General features: G+C 38.6%; 1 protein-coding gene across 1 annotated transcript in view; it reads left to right on the top strand.

The window, feature by feature from the left end:
- Positions 1–23302, top strand: part of TNS3 (tensin 3) — a 136214-nt gene that overhangs the window by 44436 nt on the left and 68476 nt on the right. Inside the window, exons 12-14 of the mRNA XM_053993578.1 lie at positions 9411–9540; positions 10491–10556; positions 13859–13963. Coding sequence (XP_053849553.1) covers positions 9411–9540; positions 10491–10556; positions 13859–13963 — 301 coding nt within the window. The remainder of the gene's footprint in view (positions 1–9410; positions 9541–10490; positions 10557–13858; positions 13964–23302) is intronic.

Here is a 23302-nt window from a genome sequence, read left to right as displayed (position 1 = left end):
TTTGGCATTAAAATATCTTGCCCTATAATTTGGCAGGCAGTGTGCACAACTGTAAAACTATCTGCTATAAAGAAAATACCTAGGTAATTCTAAATTGTTTGGGTACTCAAAAAGGTGAGATACCAAATAAGGGATAGATCATGTCCAAGGTCTGGCCAGCATAGGGTTAAATTTTGCAGTAGCCAGACAGGGTATGGTTTGGACCCAAAGGTTATTTTGTATGACCTCATGTTATTTTTCAGGGGAAGGGGAAGAGCTTCCTTCCTGGTCAGGTAGCATGATGGAGGGAGTGCTTGGGTATTGCTGGGGTTTCTGGGAGGTAGGGGGAAGGAAGAATGGGAGACGTCTGTGAGCAATCATGTGTGAATTGTCTAAGTTTTGTTTATTTGTACTCTCTGTCATTTGTATTGTTGCTGTTACTGTTTGTGCATCCAATTCTCCTCCCCAACCTGCTGTGGGGGAGAGGAGGAGGGGTAGTGCTTGAGTAGTGTGTGTGGTTTGGAGTGTTTCAGTGGGAACACTGAATTGGAAAACACCATTCCTGAACCACAATAGTCTTATTTGGCACCCAGTGTTAGGCACGAAGGGTTAGGATAGCAACAGGTCTGCCCAGAGTGGGTTTGAAACAAATTTCATCTAAGCATTTTGTTGCATTAGGTCCAGAGCCACTGGTGACAATGTTGTTTGATTTGTCCATGTGGTGTGGTACCTAACTGTGTATGTTTCCATACCTCATGATATTTTTCAGATCAAGGAGAGGGATCAGGATTGTTTTGTTGATGTATTATGCGATACAAGCTTATGATGTGGTAACATCAAGGACAATGGGGGTCATTTGGGAAGTGTATTGAGTGCTGCTCTCCTGCCCTTACCTCCAGCACTACCTTTGGGAATCCATTAATAATCATACCCAGTTTGTGTGGGGAACAAGGGAGAATAATTTTCCCCAGCTTTTCACCTCCTTTTTATCTTTCAGACCTCTTATAAAAGTTTCTAAGAATTTTGAATTCCCCTTAGATATTTAGGAAAGCTTGTTCTTGTGGCTAGGTCTGCTAGCTCTCCTCAGTCTGGTCCACATGTTAGAGTTACAGGAGACTTTTAGGAGGGTCTTTCAGAGATCTGCCCTGAGGGTGGGTTGTCATAAGTGGCATGAAAGGTAGGAGAAAATGGGCCAGCTTCTGAAGGACTGTTCTGCTCCAATGGCTTGTAAGTTCACCTCTGAACAACTACAAGACTCTGTTGAAGTGATAAAATATGCAAAAGAAGAAATGCTGTGGCAGTTCCAGAGAGGAATGAAGTTTTACAATGTTCTGGACTCTGGCTGCTGTTTATTGAACATTGCTCATTACCAGACAGCACCCTCGGGGGGAAGGGAGGAAAGCAGATCAACAGGCACTGTGGCCACTCAAACTGCAGCTGAACCAGGGGAACAACATGTGCTGGTAGCAGTTGCCCCTACACAGAAGAAGAAATCCAAGACTGAATCAATTGGCATAATGAGGGATGAAGAGGCAGTAGGGCACTCCACAAGACGAAGAAGCAGGGCTAGAGATAATCACCTGATCTCTGTCCCTGGGTGAGCTATGAGGTATGAGTAAAGATTGCAGCCATCAGCTGGGTAGCCCCTGGTGACGTGGCTTGTCCAGTACTGGGATATTGTGGCCCAAGATATGAAACCAGATGGTAGTGAAGCCAAGCAACTGGGATCCCTGTCCTGGAATGTGTACGTTGGGATTGGGAAGAGGACAGCGTCTCAGCCTCAGGAGCTGACTCCTGTCAAGTATAAAGAGTGTCTTGTATCTTAAACAAAGATGATATATTAGTGCACTGAGACAAGTAGAACACCATGGACAAAGGTATCCAGTACTTGAGAGAATTAGCTGTGCCAGAGATACTTTATAATGGATTAAAATAATGGGCAATTCCCTATAAATCCAGATGAAGTCTGGTATACACAAACACTGCATGTAGTGGAAGTTCCTAGGAAGTGCACCATTGCTGTGTATGAACTCATTGACAGTGATGTCACGGAAAGAAGGTGAACAAAGAGGGGATAATTTGGTTGCCAAACTCCGGCTATATGAAGAAAGTATCTCTTCCTCCCTATGGGCCTGCATCCTGTCCATGGAAAGGCTGTCCCAGGACCTCCTGCAATTTAAAGAGGACTACCAGCAATTTAAAGAAATGTCCCGTGCCCTGCCAATACAGACCAGTCTCTGCTATTAGCAACAAGCGTTTTCCTGCTCAATAGAGAGGGTACACACCACAAAGTAACCTGTGGTTTTACCTGCATAACCATGGAGAGGATATATGGAGGTGGATGGAAAACCCACCTCTGTCCTAGCAGCACTGGTGTGTGAGTTGAGAGGAAGCACAACTACTACAGGAAATTCTTCAAGGATATATCGTGCTCCAGTTTCCAGTGTGTAAGTCCTCAGAGATAATAGGAGGACTGATGCTACTTCCAATGCTCTTGAAGGGACCTCCATACTTACAGGAAATGAGCAACAAGTACTGTTACCAGGAGGGGCCCTGCCTTCAGCCAGGTGTGGGAAAGGGACAGAACCACATGAGTGTAAGGTTTTAGTTGACACCAGCATGCAATGTACCCTGATGCCTTCAAGGTATGTAGGGGCAGAATCTTTTGCTGTTTCCGGAGTGACGGCTGACTGTAATGGAAGTTGTAGTGAGCTTGTCTGGGAATGAATCGCAAAAACACCCAGCTGTGACTGGTCCAGAGACCCTGTTGCATCATTGGCATAGATTACTTTAGTAGAGGGTATTTTGAGGACCCAAAAGGGCATCACTGGGCTTTTGGCATAGCTGCTATGGAGACAGAGGAAATTGGACAGCTGAATACCTTGCCTGGCTTCTCAGAGGACCCTTCTGCTGTGGGACTTCTGAGAGTTGAAAAACAGTAGGTACTGATCACTACCACAACAATGTATCCTTGACAGTAGCACAACAAACTGTGACACCATGATTCTCCATGCATGAAATTATTCATCCTCCAGAGAGCTAGGGAGTGGTCAGCAAGACTCACTCATCCTTTATTAGTCCTGTATGGCCAGCACATAAGTCCATTGGAGAGTGGAGACCACTTCTGAGTGCTGCTGTGCTGGGCATGCTGGAACTTCACTATTAACTGGAGTTCAAGGCAGCAAAGTGGTGTGACTTTTCATATTGCTAATGCATTTTTCTCCATTTCTTTAGCAGAAAAGTGCAGGCGACAGTTTGATGTTACCTTGAGGAGTGTCCAGTACACCTGAAATGGACTGCTCCGGGACTTGAAATAGCTTCACTCTTTGCCATGTACTGATCCAGACTGAACTGAAAAAGGGCAAGGCTCCAGAATACTTGCAACACATTGATGACATCATTCTGTGGAATTACACAGAAGGAAGTTTTTGAGAAAGGCAAGAATATAATCCAGGTCCTCCTGAAGGCCAGATGTGCCATAGAGCAGAGTAAGGTCAATGGACCTGTCCAGGAAATTCAGATTTTAGGAGTAAAATGGCAAGATGAGTGTTATCAGGTTCCAATGGATGTAGGCAAAAAAAATCCCCACCAGCAAGAAGGAAACACAGGCTTTCCTAGCTGTTATAGGTTTTTGGAGGATGTATTTTTCAGATTTCAGTTAGATTGTAAGACTTCTCTATCAAGTGACCTAGAAGAAGAATGATTTTAAGTGTGGTCCTGAACAACAACAAGCTTTTGAACAAATCAAACAAAAGATTGCTCGTGCAGTAGCTCTTGGGCCAGTCAGGACAAGATAAGATGTGAAAAGTGTGCTCTATACTGCAGCTGGGGAGAATGGTCTTTCCTGGAGTGTCTGGCAAAAGGTACCCAGGGAGACCTGAGGACAAGCCCTAGGGTTCCAGAGTCAGGAATCCAAGGCCTGCTACACCCCTTATGAAAAAGAGATCCTGACAGCTTATGAAGGTATAGTATAATATATATATTATCCTGGCAGCTTATGAAGGTTTGAGCTGCTTCAGAAGTGATTGACATCAAAGCACAGCTCCTCCTGGCACCTCAGCTGCCAGTGCTGGATTGGATGTTCAAAGGATATTTCACACATGCCACTGACACTTCATGGAGTGAGTCATGCTGATCACTTGGCTAGCTTGAATAGGAAACCCCAACTGCCGAAGGATCTTGGAAGTCAACACAAACTGGCCTGAAGGCAAAAATTTTGTACTAACATCAGAGAAGCAGGAGGAGAAGGTGACGTGCTGAGGAGGCCTCACTATATAATCAGCACCAGAAAATGAAAAACAATATGCTCTCTTTATGAATGGTTCCTGCTGTATTGTAGGGATACACTGAAAACAGAAAGTTGCTGTATGGAGTCCTATGTGACAAGTTGCAGAAGCTATTGAGGGACAAAGTGGATCAAGTCAGGTCACAGAGCTGAAGGTTATCCAGTTGGCTTTAGGTATTGCTGAATGAGAGAAATGGCCAGCACTCTACCTGTACACTGACTCGCATGGTGGCAAGTGCTCTGTGGGGGTGTCTGTACTGGTGGAAAAAGATTGGTAGCACAGAGGTAAACCGATCTGGGCTGTTGAATTATATCAAGACATTGCTACCTGGATAGAGAAGTTGGTTGCAAAACAGGTGGATCAAGCTGCCAAAATTAAAATGTCTCAGGTGGATCTAGACTGGCAACATAAGGGTGAATTATTTCTGGCTTGGTGGGCCCATGATACCTCAGATTATGAGGGAAGAGATGCAACATACAGCTGGGCTCGTGATTGAGGGGTGGATTTAACCATGGGCTCTATCTCCCAGGTTATCCATAACTGTGAAATGTGCTGCAATCAAGCAGGCCAAGTAGGTAAAGCTCCTGTGGTATGGGGGACAATAGTCAAAATACAAATATGAGGAGGTCTGTCAGGTTGATTGCATCACACTCAGGCAAACCCACTGAGGGGAGCGTTACCTTCTTACAATGGTGGAAGCAACCACTGGAGATGTGCTCTGTGCCGCATGCCACTGCCGGGAGCACCATCTTCGGCTTTGAAAAGCAAGTCCTCTGGAGACATGCCACCCCAGAAAGAAGTGAGTTGGACAAGGGGACTGATTTCAAAAATTGCCTCATAGACACCTGGACCAGACAGCGTGGTATGGAGTGGGTGTATCATACTCTTTATCATGCACCAGCCTCTGGGAAAACTGAACATTACAATGGACTGTTAAAACCATATTGAAAACAATGGATGGTGGGACCTTCAAAAATTGGGATGTAGCAGAGGCCACCTGGTTAGTTAACACTAGAACTCTACCAATTGAGCTGGCCCTGCCCAATCAAAACCTCCACATACTGCTGAAGGGAATAAAGACCCTGTAGTGCATGAGGAGTATGTTAGGCAAGACAGTTTGAATTAGTTCTGCTTCAAGCAAAGGCAGACCCATCCATGGTATTGTTTTTATAAAGGGACCTGGGTGCACTTGGTGTGTAATGCAGAGGTACAGGGGAAATGCGGTGTGTACTTCAAAGGGGCTTGATTTTTGGGTGAGAACAGTAATACTAAATTGTATAATGTTGGCTGCTCAATGACACTGCCAGTGTATGTCATAACTGCCATGAACAGTGAGAATGGACTGCTCCAGATACACCAGTCATGAGCTCCTGTTGCAGCTTGCAACCAGCCAACAGCACAACAGCCCTTCTGCCTTAGAAGACATCTAGGACAGATGGAAGTGACAGTCATAAACTGAATGAACTCAGCAGACAAGTTGGAGGGATTAGGCCAATGGCTATAGAAACTATACCTCTTCTTGTATATATATATATGTGTATATATATATGTATGTATGTATGTGTGTGTGTGTGTATAGATGGAAGGTGTGGGTTTTGGGCATGATGTAGATGGCATAGAATAAGGGGTGGATAATATCCTGGTCCTGGTCAGGATAGGTCTAATTTTTGCAGTAGCCAGAAGGGGCATGACTAGGACACAGAGGTTATTTTATACCACCTCGTTAATTTCTTGGGGATGGGGAAGGGCTTCCTTCTGGTTCGTATTGCATGGTGGAAGGAGCAGTTGGGCACTGTTGGGGATTCTATGGGGGGGAGGTTTGAGCAATTGTATATGACTCATTCATTTGTTGTTTTTTTTTCTTGTACACTCTGTTATTATATTGTACACTCTGTATTGTTGCTGTTACTGTTCATTGTCTTACTTCACTGTAAATTGATTTTATCTCAGTCCGTCATCATTATCTTTTGCCCCTCCGATTCTCTTCAGCATGCTGCTGGGGAGAAGGGGAGAGGGTGTGGTTGAGTGGTGTGTGGTTTGAAGTGTTTCAGTGGGAACACTGAATTGGGGAATAATATTCCTAAACCACAACAGTGTTCTTGGTATCAGATTATTTTTTTTTTATTTTCCCTCCCCCTTCAGTTCTGTATATGTTTTTTTGTTCTTTCACCGAAAAAGGGAGAAACAATTGTAAAATATACTAATATAACTTGGCATACTCTGAAAGTTTGAAACAGTTTCAAATTAAGGACATTTTGTTACTTTCTGAAGGACTGTTTGTGCCTAAGGAATTGAATACATCACAACAGAAATCAGTCTAAGACAAACTCGATATCTCTCAAGTGAGATTTTAGAATGAAAAAAGAGCACATAGCTTTTCAGGAATGCATCATTTTAAAAGAGATAATCTTCCTTAATCTCATGCTATTATTTGAGATAATTCTGAGCAAACCAGTGTCTTTTTCAGCACTTCAGTATTTCCTAAACAAAGACTTCAGTTTTGAATTTTTTTTATTATGTCTAAACAAAATTTTCAGTGGTATAAGACAACAATAATGATCTGTAATATGCTTCACTTCCAATTCCAAAAGGTTTAACTACTTGAAATGCATGCTTGTTTGTTTGTTTGTTTTTAAAAAGGTAAATAGCCTTTCTTGCCTTAGATTTAGGGAATTTGTTAACATCATGTGAATAGCATGTGGTGATACAGAACAGATGCAGCTGTTGAAAAGCTGCACTGACATCTGCAAATGCATATAGGAATTTTCCAGCACATTGCAGTGGCTTGCATTAATTCTTGATTCTGGCATCAAAAGCTAGTGAACTCAGAATTCAAAGTTACACTTAGACTTCATTGAAAGTTTATTATGCATACTGAGCACTAAAAGATATATTTAGTCTATGGATATAGAGGTAAAATATTACTGATTGTAAGAGAACAGATTTTCATTAAAAATTGCAATTCTCTGTAGGTAAGTTCTTTAGAGCAAAAATTGAGTTAATTTTAACTTAAGTGAATTAAAACTTTAAATTATTTAATTTTAAGCTAATCTAGGTTAAATCCAAGGCTGGTACTTTGAATTAGAAAGTAGAAAAAAGGAAGAACTCCTCTCATTCAGTATTTTTATAAATGCGATTATGTAAAAGACAGTACATTTTCAGTAAATCCAACAACTGTGCAAAGCCAAAATGGTTCAATGTATATAAACTTAAATATGCTCTTTTCAAGTATTTTTGCTCACATAATACAATTACATGGAATTATCACAGTTACTTTCATACCAATCCTACATTTTGGAGCAGGCTAATGTGGGAAATAGATTTGTAGAGACCCGCGAGGGGTAGTTTTAGATTATTAGCTTTAAAGCATCTACACATCGTAGTGTGGCAAAAAGCTGATAGGCCAAGAAACACTTATAGTGTATTGTAATTAAGAAAAAGTAGGCTTCTGATTGTGATGGTGTGAATTATAACATCTGTATTGTCTCAACCTTCTCAGGAGACTGAAAATAAAAGTTTTTAAAATACCTATCAGTTGCCCCATCTCTAGATTAAAAAAAAAAAATTGTCCAACAAGTTAGTTCTAATATCTCTCATCAGGGCTCTCTTAATTCTGTTTCTGTCCATTTTTCACTTCTGGGCAAACTTGCCTTTTTCATCCTTTATGATGGTGTTTTGTCTTTACTGAATTGCTTGGCATGCTGGAGATTGAGCATTTTTTTATTGACTCAAGCAGTCAAACTGTTACTCATACCTTACCTTTTGGTATTTAAAGTAGTGAAGTCATGCTTCACTACTTTAGTTGTGTTGGACTAAAAGGAAGTAGATCCCTTTTACAGGGGTGTGTATACAATTAGTGCATGTAAAGAACTGTCCAAAAAAAGAAGCAAATACTATTTTACCTGGTATTGCCAATATACTGTAGGGCATTCTCTTAAAACAAACTAACAAACAAACAACCTCCTCACTTTCAGATGAAATAGAGATTACATGCATAGAGAAGCTCCCAGCCCTTATAATGGTTTAGGAATATGTGATTTGCATACTGAATACTTGACAAGAAAACATTTCTGGTATATGGGCTGAAATATTTCAGAAGTTGTCCTGTGTGCCAGGTATATGGTGAGTGCTGAGTGACTTCTGGAATGTAGGATATCATGAGGTTATTATAATGAAGGCTTGATAGAATTTTTCAAATTTTGTAGTGAGAAGAATTTCATAACTGTGTTTTAACCCCAACTTTCAGAAGCATCCTTCGTAAACTCTTACATCTTTCTTGCATTATTTCATTTGAATAACTATGCTCTTCAATTGTTTGGCATTTTCTATCTGATGCTTTTCTTATTTTGACTTTAATAAAAGTGATACTTGTTTTCTTTTTAATGCATTTCAGTAATATCTGCTTTATCATAAAATCCTGATATAATGAGGATAGTATAACAAAATTTTCAGTCCTGTGACTGAGGTTGCCAAAATTTTTACATATTCCTGTAAGAATGCTGAGTGCCTTTGTATGACAGTAGACTCAGAGAATTAGTAAGTAAAATATCCATAGATTTTGTCTAAGGGAAGCTGGTGTTAGAGAATGGGTATAGAATTCACTTTTAGCTACTGAAATTCATACTAGATGTTTTTGTAGAGTTCTGTGTTCTAGCCAAGGTGTGAAAACTACTATCAACTTCCTTATCAACTTAAAATAAGATCCTATCATTAGAGCAGGTTTTTTACAAGTCCTAAAATAGATATAATCAGCTTGTGGGCTTGCTTTGAAAAACTCCTCATATTCTTCAGTTATTTTGAAAAGGGTGTGCTGAAACTAATTAATTTTGTAGGGAAGAAATCTGTATACAGGTCAGCATTTCAATATTGTACTGCCAGATATTATGATTCTGGCTCATAACCTACTGATAGGTGACTGATAATGGTGAAAATAGTGATTATTATTTTTTACATATCTAGAAGTATCCTGCCTTGGGCCTGTGTAATCTTAAAGGATTGAATAACACATACCTTGCTTCTTCCAACATCAGATGTGTCTACAATAAATTGTGTTATGGCTGCTTTAATTAGCAACTAATATATACACATTTGTTCAGAATTGTAAGAAAATACTATCTGACATAAAGCATTGCTCTCTCTTTCTAGATGAAGTGTTATCACAAAAAATACAGGTCAGCTACTCGTGATGTGATTTTTCGCCTTCAGTTTCACACTGGAGCTATTCAAGGACATGGTTTGGTGTTTGGCAAAGAAGATTTGGATAATGCCAACAAAGGTACTTGTCTTCTGTGGTTGGATGGATGTGTATGTGTGTGGGCATGCAAGCATATGTATGTGATGATCTTCTTCAGAACTTGTTTTCAAAAGGATTATTTTTTTCCCCTTACTTATTTTTGGGGAAAAGGAGACTGCTTTGAGTTAGTTAAATTATAGTGTTTAATACCAGTAAAACCCTAATGACAGGAAAAGCTCTTCAAGCGAGTTAACTTGTCAGAATAATTCAGATACTCTTACACAGTCCTTATCATCTTCTCCCTCATTTAAATGGTGACTCTCTTTGTCATCATTGAAGGAAATAAGATGAGCTAAATAATTCCCTTTTCTGGCTAGTGAAACAGTGATAAAGTCTGATAATGTGTTTGTGGCATAGTCTGAGTCTTTTAATATGCTTTAGAATATCAAAGAATGGACACAAAGTTTTCAGACACACTTGAAAATGTGTCACACTAGTCCTCATGTTTTCCAAATCATATTGTCAGTTTTATTGTGTTTATATGCAGGATTGGAACTTCCTCAGCCTATGTTACTAGCAAACTAAAATCAAGCATATTTTCCTGCAGCATGCAACATAAGGATTCCAAAACTTTTGTGGTCAAGTATTGTGCTTTAGGCAAGAGGGAGAACAATTTTAATTTTTCTGGGTGTGTTTTCTTTATAAGCCACATCTGTCTACTGTCTAGAGAGAGGGTTAGGAACTGTACATCTCTTCTGCTTTTGACTGTTCTAGAAAGCAAGCAAAACTTCAGCTGGCATTTATGTGGACTTTTCTGGAGAATGTGTGGCACAAAGAATGTGGCTTTTAAAAGCAGATCAGTAAGCTGCAATTGGGAAGGGAAGAGTGATGAGGATACATATATAGATAGCCATAGAGAATCCTGATTTCTGAGCGCTCTGAAACTGCTCTCCTGGAAAACATCTTGCTGAATTCCTGTCCTTTGTTCTCAGATGACCGTTTCCCTGACTACAGTAAGGTGGAATTAGTGTTTTCAGGAACTCCAGAGAAAATTCAAGGTGAGCATCGAGAACCAAAAATATGCTTAATTTGAAAATAAATAATATTGAAATACACATTAAAAAAAATCTTTTTCCCTCTTTTTTTCCACTTCTCTTGTAAAAAATCTGAAATTTTACTTTTTCATTAAAATATATTAATTACTGGTTTAAATTTGGAAAAGTTAATAAAGACTCTGCATTTATATCAGCATAGAAGTCACCAGAATTTTTAAAGCTATACCAGAACACTTGCTACAACTAGTAGAAAACATTTGTGTATTTCTGTAGAACATAGATAGTAGGTGGCTTGAATCGGCATAAGTGACAGCAGTGTCCTATCCCATAACCTCTTTTGGATGTTTTCATAATTGATTATGTTTGCAGTATTGAAGTTTGGACTGTCTTCAGTTTAGCATAAAGAGATACAACTGTAGTTTTCTTGGACATGCTTCTGCTTTGAAGTTGGCTTGTAGGATATTCTTCATGACTTCAAAATTCTGTTTTAATTTATTTAAGATTATGTGATAATTCTTACTTGCAGTAAGAATTTAAGATTATGCAGATCATTGTAGCTTAATTCTGTTAATGAATGTGTTCTTAATTATTTTATGGTGTCCCAAAATGTATGCCTAAGACTGATTGAAAACCAAACACCCTTAATGTCTGTCTCATACATATTCCCGTTCAGTGTCCTTGCTGTCCTGTGAATTGCATGTTTTCCTCTTTTTTTCTTTTTTTTCCACATGAGTTTGATAATCTAGAAAATTATGGCCATAGCCACTAAGAAGTTGGATTCTGTCCAACTGAGCACAAAAATCTCACTTAGCCTGTTTGAAAGCTATAAAAGAAAGAGAAAACCAGTTTTATAAATTAATTTGTCTAGCTTGTTCTAAATGTTTCTGGATAGTAAGTGCTTGAAGACAGGCCAGTTTGCATGTCTAAAAAAGGACCAAATTTTTCAAGTTTCCCTTCCTTAGATGACAAATGAAAGGTGTGGATTTTTTAGTAGGCTTCAAGCTGTTGAAAAATAAGGTTCTAAGTAACTGGGTATTTGTATTCAGTTGCTGTCTGAGGAATTAACTGGCTAGGAAGAGCAGCTCAACTTTGTTACTCAACAAGTTATATTTTTTTTAAGAAGTTGTCTATGCAGCGGTCTGGGAAGACATTGAAAAATGCTTTAACTTTAGCACAATAGTATATGATTCTGGTTAATGCTTAGTTTTGCACCATACAGTGCTTAATACAAATACCAGAGATAAATGTGACCTTGTGTTAATTCTCTACATTCTGTGACTAACAAGTTTTGTGCCAGCTAATGCTTCCTTATTTATTTATATTAGCGATTAATATGTACTAGTAGAGACCTTAGTTTGGAGAACAAGGATCATCTATCAGAACAAAGAATGATAAGAGAAGTACATTGTGACATCATCACATGTTTGAAATACTCTCAAAGAGAAAAGATTAATCAGAAAATCTGGAACCATAGCCAAATAAGTCCGCAGAAGTAATTAGCATATATGCATGTATTCAGGAAATGTGATGAGTATGTATTTGTTTCAGGAATATAACTTGGTCTGTTAAGTTACTGGGAGTACCTGCTTTCAGGAGAAATCCCAATGCAGCCAGTGCTGCTAGAAATGCTGGCTTTCTAACCTATGAATTGGTTGGAGAGTTTATTTCCTGGTTTTCATGACACCTTGAAATACTTACTTACAATTTCTACAAAATGAGTTTTCCATATCTGAAAATACTACAGAATCTAGTATCTCTAGTCCATCCTCCTGCTGAAACAAGGGTCATTTGTGAGATCAGACCAGTTTCCCTGTCTTTGAGGTCTGTGACAGCTTTGTCCAGTCAAATAATGAAAAACTTCCAGGACTGAGACATCACAGCCTCAGTGGGTGAACTATTTAAACATCTGACTGTCCTCATTTGGAATTATTTTTTTCTCATATTGACTCTAAATTTATCTAGATTCAAATTTTGCCTGTTTATTTTCCTTCTGCCTTTCTCCAAACTGTGTCTCCTCTGTGGCCTTCGGGAGGCTGCTGTCAGCTCCTTGTCAAGAACATCTCATCTCCAGATTGAAGAAGCCCTGACCCTCAGCCTTTCCTCACAGGGAAAGTCTTTCAGTCCTGAGCACCCTGGTCATGCTCCCCTGAATTTGCTTCAATTTATTAATATAATTCTTGTATTCTGTAGCTTGAAGCTGGACACGGTGTTCTAGAACATAACTGACTGTGATATTTTTAAGAAAGAATGCAATTGCCAAGAATATAAGATCCCTGAATATTTAATAATAAAGTTTATAAATCTGCTTTGTCACAAATGTCATCACAGAAAGTCTATAGATGTTTTTTTCCGGGCTGCACATAAAAGTACAGGACATTCTTGTCCTAATTGTAACTATTTTTTTAAATGTCACAGTGTATGCATAATACTGTTGCTTTAGAAAAATTTACAGTAGGACTTAGTTTGTAGACACAGCCAAAGGTTTGATAACTGAGGATTTCTTTTTTCCCTAATCTAGACATAATAGAAAAGACAGTCTGTTTGATATTTAACAGTATCAATGCCAAGTTCAAGGTCATGAATTCTTGATGCCTGTGCTTTGCTTTTGAATCACTGGACTATGCCTAAATTCCTCATTGTATCCATTTAAAACCTGAACATTATTTAACGGCTTGTTAAGGGCACAAAAGCATGGGTTACTGCTGAAAATTCCAGGTATGTTCAGCAGAACATACTTAAATGCAGCAAAACACTTTGAAAGCCAGCTGTCTACTCTCAGATTCTGCAGTGCTGCCATCTTGGGGGAACTGGAAGGGACATGAAATCACAGTTTTCAGCTCTTCCTGTTCATCCTTAGTTCATAAATTGCTCTGGTATCAGAATGATAATCTATATGAATCAGAATGAAATTTGTAACAAAGCCTAATTTTATCATTCCTTTAGAACCATCTCCTTTATAGATACCCATGGTTTCATTCTCAGAAGCTCTTTATCATGTCTGACCCTCTAGGGCTGGGTGGATCATCATTGTTAGTTGTGTTTAGGGACTGATCCAAGTTTTCAGCCTACATCATAATCAAAAAGCTCAAGATAAAATTCTCTGAATGATAAATTAAGCTTTTTTTCTTTTTTTTAAACTGTTTTATTTAACCTTTCTTCCCCTTCTGGTGCTTCTTGCATTTCAGAATAGGGTATTGCCATTCAGGGAGCAAACATCTATCAGATGGCTACATACATACATCTGTGTGTGTATATAATTACATATGTGACTGATAATTTTTGGTTTCTAACATGTCTCATTTTAGGATGTGAACACCTTCAGAATGATCATGGAGTAATAGTTGATTACAATACATCAGACCCACTAATACGCTGGGATTCCTATGAAAATATGAACCCTGATGGGGAAGGTGAGTAATTTTGTCACATTAGACCAGGGCAAAATCTTTTGCAACAGTTCCAGAGTGTCTGAAAGAAGAAAGGAGACCTCATTTACTTGAAGCGAATGCTATTTTATTGATGTGTGAAGTAGCTGTCTACCCTTCCTATTTGGCATTAGTGGTTCTAATTTAGGAAAGAAAGCTGTAGTACTTAAGTGAGATCCCTGTCAATACACAGAATGAACTGAGACAACTGATTGATAGAAGTTACTTTATTACTTGTAAATTTGCCTAGAGACATCTTCTCTTTGTTCAAAAGCTTCTAGTTGGAATTCTAATATAGAATTTTAAGAACAAAATTATATGGTGAGTTTGTAGCTTTTGATTACTATGTTATCTGGAGTATTTCAGAACATGCACTAGGCTGTTAATAAACAAACAGTAAAGGATATGCCTATTTTCATATCTTCCTTTGTAAATGTACTTGTTTTCAGGTTTTTTAGATTTTTTTTTCTGTAATCAGATGGCACATACAAAAGATGAAAACCTCCAGTAGCTGCCTTCAGATTCTGACTCCAGTGTGAATGCTCTCCTGATGTTTTGCTTGAGTGAATGCTTTGCTTTTCATGTAGTTATCAAATGAGAGACACATGAAGCTAGGATACTTAGGTAGCTGCTCTCTAGGTTCAGTTTCAATTGATTCTTATAGTCTGGATTTAGCATTAACCATCTAATGACCACATCAATGAGGGCAGAAGCTTACTGGGAGCTTGACCTTCTTCCACTGCCTCACTCTTGTAATAAGAGTATTTCCTAATGCACAGCAGACTCCCATATGCAGAAAACTGGGGGAATAGAGAGGGTGGAAAGAGAACAGTCATTGCATGTGGCAGGTAGACCATTCCATATAGAGTCATCAGTTGGATGAGACTGTGCAGTGTATTTTAGGAGTAATGTCAGAGAGACTGAATCTTGACTGGTGGTGATGTCTTAATTCCTACCCATGATGTTTCAATATAATTTATGATTCTTTTCCCTTCCTCTCTCTGCCATCCTTTCCCCCTTCCTTTGCATATACCTAGCCCTCAACAAGCAATGCATTGATGTCAAATATTTTTTAATTGCTGAGATTGATTGACTAGGTAGATTTGACCTTCCATCCTCATGCATTGCACTGTGGGTAACTACAACAGTGCAGGAAGTTGAAAGCAGAGATAAACATGCAGGCAGCACTGTTGGAAGATACAGAACTGTATGCTGCTCATTAGTGGGTCTGATGTCCTCAATAAGAGTTGGTCAGAGACTATTTACAAGTACAACTAGCTTGTTTGCCTGCTGTTCAGAAGTCGTATGTGCTATTTAATAGAATTTTATATCTAATTTGTGTGCAGGGTACTTTTTAAATTACCTGAGTTATAACAGAAATATGATGTGATAGCATAGATATTGAGACTTTCATTGTACATCTGCAAAAAAACCCACTTGAGTTTAAGCTAGAAAATATACCATATGATTAGATGTATATAGTTATTCCATTCTCAAGTAAATATTTATGAGGCAGACTGTTACCTTATGATATTCAATAAGGGAATTGCAGGCAGAGTAATGTGTCTGCATAGGCTGGGCAAGGAGGAGGAGCACATACACAGGCAACGGCTATATTTTCTCTTAAGGATGGGGTCTTTACTTAACACAAGTTTGAGCTTAGTCTGCTGTTTAAGGTAAATATAGTGCAGTTAGGTCATCTTCTGTGTAAGATTTATAAACACCAAGACAAGCTTCTCTTTAGGGTTTGTGCAGATGTTTAGTATCATGCTTGTGTGTTAAAAACATGTATTTGCATCCTAGTTTTCACTAAGGTGAGAGACCACTAAGAGAAGATGCTGATTTCACATCAGAATGTGATCAAAGTCAAAAACCTTAGAATACGAGGCCTTTAGCTGTAATCCTGAAGTCTGAGAGAGAATCTCTTCTGTATACTTCAGAAGATATAAAGGTGCAATACATGGTACATTTGAAAGTGCATAACAGTGGTGAAATATTCAAGGTTCAGGGAAGTCTATATAGAGTGCCTTTTTCAGTTCTACTTTACATTAAGTTAAATCCCTATCCTTATGCAGGAGCTGGTCTTCATGGTTTTACTTGTACCTGTTTTCCCACAGGGATTTCAGTAGGAATAGCATGAGATATAAGTGTGACAGATCATTCTTATCTTACAGTTATACACCTTTTTGTTAATTTCAAAAAATGTGGGCCCATGAAATTCCTTACTAAGGTGGTCAGGAAGGCTACAGCAGAGCCTTGTGAACACAAATTGTTTTGTAGGTTGTAGGTATATGTGCATGGAATGTGTATTTCCAAGTTGCTGTGTTAAAATAGAAATTGGAAGTGAATAAGAGAGTAGTACCTCTTTTGAAATGGGACAAGTATTTGACTTTATTACCAAAAGAACAAAAGATGGGAAGATATGATGAAAGAAAAATATACCCAAAGGCCCTTGATTTACTGCCAGGATACAGTATTTTGGACATAAGGAATTGCCTTTTAAATTATCTTGAATTATTTGTTAATAAGATTTTGTACATAGGTTTTGAATGTAGCCAGGTTGTATTCAGTTTGTTACCTGAATTTAGTTCCTTATCCTTCATTCTTAATATTCTTAAGGAATTTTGACAATTGGAAAGCAATAAATTATTTGCATTTCTTCTTATAAATACTGTTTCTTTTCAGATCCCTTGGGAAGTGGTCCTCCATAATAGATGAAAAATTATATTAAGTTCCTAATTTTCACTTTATATCAGATTTCCTCCTCCTTGAGCAGTACATTAGCACAGAGACTTCTGTTACACACTCATTTAAAAGTATGCAATTAAGTGTAGCTTTTGGAACTAGAAGAATTGGATCTTCCCACTGCCATGTAGAAGTTTGACATAGTTGCCATTGCTTTTTCTTGTGGTTTTGAAGTCAGGAAGGACTTTTGTGATAGAAAGGACCATAAATGACTTTTGATCTTTCTGAGCACTCTTATTTTTTTCTTTAAAGTGACACTTACCATACAATGAATGTGTATGGATTTACAAAAGGTTGTTCATTTGATGCAAAATAGCAAGATACCTGTGGCCACACGTGTAGTATCTTCCGAAATCTCTCTCAAATATTAAATTGACAAATAATATTGAAGAAAGGTCCCCCCACCCCTCTCCCCAGACCAGAGGGATTGAGGTAAATGGTAAAGGTTTGATTTGTCTTTTGTTGAGGAGTTTATTTTTAATTCTCAGTGATAATTTCCAGGATTATTACTTGGCATAGTGCATAAGAGATACTGTTCTTAAACACTTCCCTCCTCCTGAAAATGCAGGTCTTTTTTGAATAGGAACCATCAGTTTATATGAAACCTGCCAGTGGATCCTGGTAAAAGCCTGGGCTCTGAAGTGTTCTGAAAATGAAATCAGATTTTAAAAAGAGATTAAAATAAAAATATATTAAAATAATATATATTTCTAAAGAACATAAACTCATTTTAATAGAAAAGGTGAATTATTGGAAGAACAGATGAATGCTACTCTTCCTTTTGCACTGTCTGACTGCTTTATCTCAAGTCTATTCTAAGTATCCTGATAGCATGCTAAAATTATTCTAGAGAGAAAATGCCATTTGTGTGTATGGCATTCAGTTGCCTGAGATACAGGATTTTAATTTTTTTTAATAAAGAAAAGTGGTAATCCCAATGTTCATTGTTGGCCAAAATAGTATTTGTTTTGGTTCAACTGAATTCAGTGCATTGGCAATAGAAATGCACATAGTTCTTGTTCAGTGTTCCATTTTAAGACATTTCACTTATTTTAACAACTGCTAAATCCCTCTGCACTCTTTTGTCTTCCAACTCTACAGTCTGTGGAAAGAGAAGCAGATGTGCATGTTAGAATTGCTTTGATTTAGTCTTCACAAAGCAGATATTTAAATTTCTCTCTCAACAAAGCCTTGCTGTTTTTTTCCCAGCAAAGTACCTTTGCTTGCTCAGTGGTGCTTGACAATTAGAACAGAAACAGCTTTGGCATAAAAATGATGTTTTTAATCCAAATAGGGTAGAGCTGAGTGAATTCAAATTCCTATATTTCAGGAGTGTTTCCAAATGTTTTAGTCTTTTGTATCTGTAATCAAGAACAATCAGTCTAAATTTGCCAAATATTTATAAATTGGTTTGTTCCTGCTTTTTTTCTTCTCATAAAGGAAAATATTTGAGAAGTGTCTCCATGTACGCAATAAATGTTTCCATGGAGGCAATAAATAACCAACATTCTGGTATGCATCCATGTTATGTGATGAGACAGGATGTTTGACTTTTACTGAGATTTTTTTCTCCTCTTCAACCCAAAGTAAATATTCAGTAGGGAGGTGCCCTCATATGTTGTTAAACACTTGTTTTTTCCCAGAGGGCCCCTTTAATATTGCAAAACTCAAAAGTTAAGGCAAAACTGCTTGGTTTTGGTACTGTAACAGGAATGCAGATGACTACCAAAGAAAACAGCAGCTTTGATGCCAGTTCTGGTGAGTGAAGTTGAAGAACAAATTCCTAGTGAATAAATGTTAATTTCAGGTTTTTGTCACCAGTTGGATGCAGTATTTTTTGAGACAAAGAGAAATTTGGTAGAAGGTAGGGATAAAAATGTGTCCTCTAACAATTCTCCTCTATTTGACAGTAAAAATAGAGAAGCCTATAGAAAATAGACAAATTTACACTATAAAATGCTGCCAGCTTGAAACAGTGTCTGAAACATTGTGGAGTGTCTGCTTTCAATTGATTTTTCTTGGAGAAAACTTAATTCTTCTATGTCTTTAAGTTTTGTATGTTCTTTTCTTTAACAGATCTAATTTAAATTAGTTCATCCACGTAATAATGAAGCTGACAAAGAGTTAGAGAAAAATTAATACAGGATGTTTTCTTTAGTATGTTAGAAACATTGAATGCAAACATAGGATTACAAGGTTTCATTTTTTATGTGCAGCAAAAGGCAATTCTCTTTTGCCTTCTTCATTAATACAGCATTAATTTTAACAGTACTGTGGCTTGAGTTTTTTGTTACCTCAGTGTGTTAGGGAGTAAATATAATTTCACACAGATGTATTCAAGTTTGTGCTTGATAAACTAAGATTGGTTTGGAGGGTATTTTCTTTGGATTTATGCTTTGGGGATTTGGAATTTTGGTTGTGTTTGATTTTGTTGGGTTTTTTTTGGTTACCAAAAAGAAAATTATTATAGTATTTTACATAGGTCAGATAGGAGCCAACAGTTAAGTGCAGCCAGGGGCCAGACTTTCAAAAGATTTACTCATTCAAAGTTACTTTCTTGTCTCTTTTAGGAATATATCATAAGATATACTGAACACTTCATTGAAAGTCTAGAGTGTTCACTTAAGTGCTATTCTGAGCTCCAGAACTTCACCTGTCCAGTTCTGTTGAAAATTAGTTTTTTCCTTTTACCCAAACATATAACCATGTTGATAAGAGAGTGTCTGCAATAAGAAATTCTGTGTAATTTACTTAGTGACCTGAGACAGTGATTTTCTTAGGTACCATTTGCCAGTTCTGCTGAGTTTAAACTTAGCTCAGATAAAAAGAGACTCTTCCCCAAAATGCTAAGGGCCAAAGAGGAATAGTGATACCTTACCTAAATATTGAAAGTCTTATCTTTGAAGACAAGAAGAGATGAGAACCAGGGTTCCCTAGGCCCCTGGATTTTTTTCTGTGAGCCTCCTGCCCCTCACTACCTGTACTTCCATTTCTGGGAACACTTGCCTCCCTTGGTATCAATGTTTTTAACAGTGCACAGGTTTATCTGAAGCACGGGTTGCACTTGTCAAATACTTCCAAGCTACTGCAGAGCCAATTTTTTTCTTTCAAAAGAAAAAATGCATTTTAATGTCCTCCAATTTATTTCTGTCCTGTCTCAGTAATAGGCAGTATTGTTATCCCATGGATTTATCCACTAGCCCTCTGTCAAAAGCTTTCATTACACTTCTAAACCCAAAGACCATGGGGTGAAATTTGAGTGGTTTAATAGATGTTAATGTAGTTTATGCGACATTTAAATGTTCTCTGCAGTTCTACTTTCGTAGGACTGTGCAAAAGACCACTCTGTTCAGCGCAGCAGATTCATATAGTAGAAACTAGGAGGAAGGTAACACGTGACTGTGAATATGTGGCAGTTTCGGTTCAAAAACCGGGCAGAAACAACAATTAAGTGTAGTGGTTTTGATCTACCTATCTGAGTTTTGTGGCCAATGCACCAATGTAGTGGGTCTAGTGCTGGCCAAATCACCAGTGCACCCACTAGAATTATTTACTCATTTTCTGCTGTGCAACGAGGATTAGGAGGAAGGCAAAACAGGCTCGAAACTTTAAAGGATATAAAGAAAACTGTATTAACAGAAGTAAAAGGAAAAAAATAAGAAAAAAAAAGAAAATACGAATAAACCTGTTTAGAACACTTCTTCTCCTCCCACACCCTCTTTCACACTGACTATGTAAAGACAAAACCTGGGACTTGCAGTCAGTTTACCATTTCTAAAATAGTGTTTTTTCAGTTCTCTTAGGAAGAGGAGTCTCTCTTATCATGCTATGGAGACTTCTCCACAAGAAACAGTTCTCTCGTGGTGTTAATGTCACAGCGCATCAGCAGGCATCTGGAAATCTGCAATCGCAAAGTCCCTCCCATGTTTTGGAAGTTTTTTCTCATTTCATCTTATTGGGGTACTATTTTAAGGATGAGCTGTTTTAGTATAGAAACACAAGTTCTCTTATCTCTGGGAACAGAGGTTTTCTTCTCCCATCCCTGGGGCAAAGTTTCTCATCTCTCTCTGTTCAAGCTTCTCTTTGGATTACAGCTACTGCAACATCTGCTTATTTCAACACTGGTGCTTCTGCTCACGGCTGTAGTTAGAATGCTACAGCCCTCCAATGCATTCCATGAATTACAGGGAAAAAACAAAGTCTAATATATCAATCATATCATCACCATAGCCTTACCAGAGAATTTCAGCCCAAAACTAAGGCATCTCCTCAATCTCCTCCCATCTAGAATTTGACCCTGTCTTCACTGACCTCTGTGTCCCATGTTGTTTTCTTTACATGTCTTTACCCTTGCCTTTTCCTGATTTGGGAGAGAATTGGTGTTTGTAGGTTGGTTTGTTCTCAAGCTTTATAAATGGAAGCAGTTTTTATAGAGTTCTGTAGCATTGAAAGGTTACTCTTGTCCAGGCTCTGCAATCAAGGAAGTGCTGTGTTTTTTGCTGCTGATCACAGGGTCTCTGCTGGCACTGCTTAAGTCGTGCTGGCTGATGGTGCCACTCCACAACTTTCCTTCAAGCGGGGTGCTGGAAAAAGAAAAAACTGCCACTGCTTTTGTCCTTCTGTCCACAGCATAGCTGGCTAAAAGCAGTTAAGCAAACAAAGTCAACTGCAAGCCATGTCAAGATAGCTGCGGCCACATGGCACTACCCTGGTTGTGCCAATTTTGGCTGTGCACTCCTGACCACATGGCCGCTCCTGGTCTTGGGGCCACTCCCAGCGCCTGCCTTGGGGCCACTCCCGGTGCTGGTCCTGGCTGTCTGGTTGTTCCCAGTGTTGGGATGGCCCCTGGTGGCATGGAGTGACGGGCTCTGCTGGGAAGGGGCCTGATCCCGCCAGGAAGGGGCCCCAGCCACCCTACCATGATGGGGCTGGCAGACTTCTCAGGAAGGGGCCAGCCTGGCCAGTTACCTCTGCAAAGGCCGGAAGCAAGAGAGCTTTTCCCAGGCCTTGTTTGTTTCTGAATGTGTTTTTCCACAGAGGAGTGTTCAACTCTTTTAAGTGGTTTAACCAGGTGTCAATCTTCAAAACTAGATTAATTGATAGCCCACTGATTGATTCTGCCAGGTCCCCATAGAGAACCACCCCTGCAGCCCATGGACTGCCTCCCCAACTAAAATCCAAATAATCTGTTAAACCACAACAGACTAGCTTTAACTTAGCGGCCATGTAACACTGCTTTTTCAACCAAGTCTATATTTGCCCAGCTTATATGTTTTTTTTAGTAGGTTTGTATTTATCTTTTAGCATGTGCCTGTTTCTTAGTCATGTCAGCTTCAATCTATGGTTGTTAATGTTGTTTTTTTAAACACTAATGTCTAAATCAATATCTCTTCCCATGTACAGATATGACAGGAGAAGCTTCCTCACGCAATCCTACAACCTGTTTAATGGACCAGGTTGAATAAAAAGTTGCAAGAGGTGATGCCTTAAGATTTTAGCCTTTTTATTTTTCACATCCTCTACTACATTAGTGCATAGCTCTAAACTCCATCTAAAGTGTTAGCTACTGTCTACACATTTTGGTCAGACAAAACAATTCCTCTAGGCCTGAAACTCAAGGACACCCTACAGCCTCAGGCCCCAAAAAGTATAAAGAAAAGTGAATTTGGGGGAAGCAAACTGGGGGAATATGACTTCATTACCTGAAGCTGTAATTGGAGGATTAACCCCTGATATGTAAATAGACCAAACTTATATCTGTCTGAAAAACTCGTGACCATTGTTAATTTTGGGTGTAGCCCTTTGGGGAGGCTTCATCTGCCCTTAATATACCTGAATGCCCTTTATTAAATATATCTGCTTTTATGTTTTGAACTTTGTCTGCCCTCTGTTTCTAGGTAAGCTCAAAAAAGGCATCAGAGGCAAGCCTCTTCCACAGGTGTTTTCCTTCCCTGCACCTGCTTCCTGAACAACTCTTCCTCCTTCTTTTGAAGGCAATAGGGCATCCCATCTGTTTAGCTTCATTAGACAAGGAAAAATAACCTTCTTGATGTTACAGGTATTGGATGTATTTTAACAACATACTTGCTTGAGAGTAAAATTAGCATGACAGCATCAGAGATTAAAAGTGTAAGGAAGAAACAATCCAAAATGCCTTAGTACAAATTAGGATTTGATGCTTTCATCATTTGATCAGAAGGAGGAGCAATTAAATCCCCACTCTCTGTCTGCACCAAAGTACGCATACACTGAACTACCTTATACGTCTTATATATGTGAGTGTTTACTCTAGTAAACAAAGGAAATGTGAATAGATGGCATTATCAGTCATGATGCCATTTGTATGTGATGTAAGAGGTCAAAGAATCATTGCATGTGTATGAATTAACTTGAATTAAGATACCAAATTCGTTATGAGTGTCAAATGACAAATTCCTGGCAAGACTTACAGAACAAGAGACAAGTTTTTTTAGGCCACCATGAAGCAGTAGCAATCCTTTTTCTGGTGAATCCTGAAGTAATCATATTGTTCTGATTGGGAGTAATTTCTGCCCTTCCGCTGGTCTTTTATGAAGGAGC

Source organism: Vidua macroura, chromosome 1 (assembly GCF_024509145.1).
Source record: "Vidua macroura isolate BioBank_ID:100142 chromosome 1, ASM2450914v1, whole genome shotgun sequence".
Lineage (NCBI taxonomy): Eukaryota > Metazoa > Chordata > Aves > Passeriformes > Viduidae > Vidua > Vidua macroura.
The sequence above is the reverse complement of the archived record's forward strand: the minus strand, read 5'-3'. Positions and strand labels throughout refer to the sequence as shown.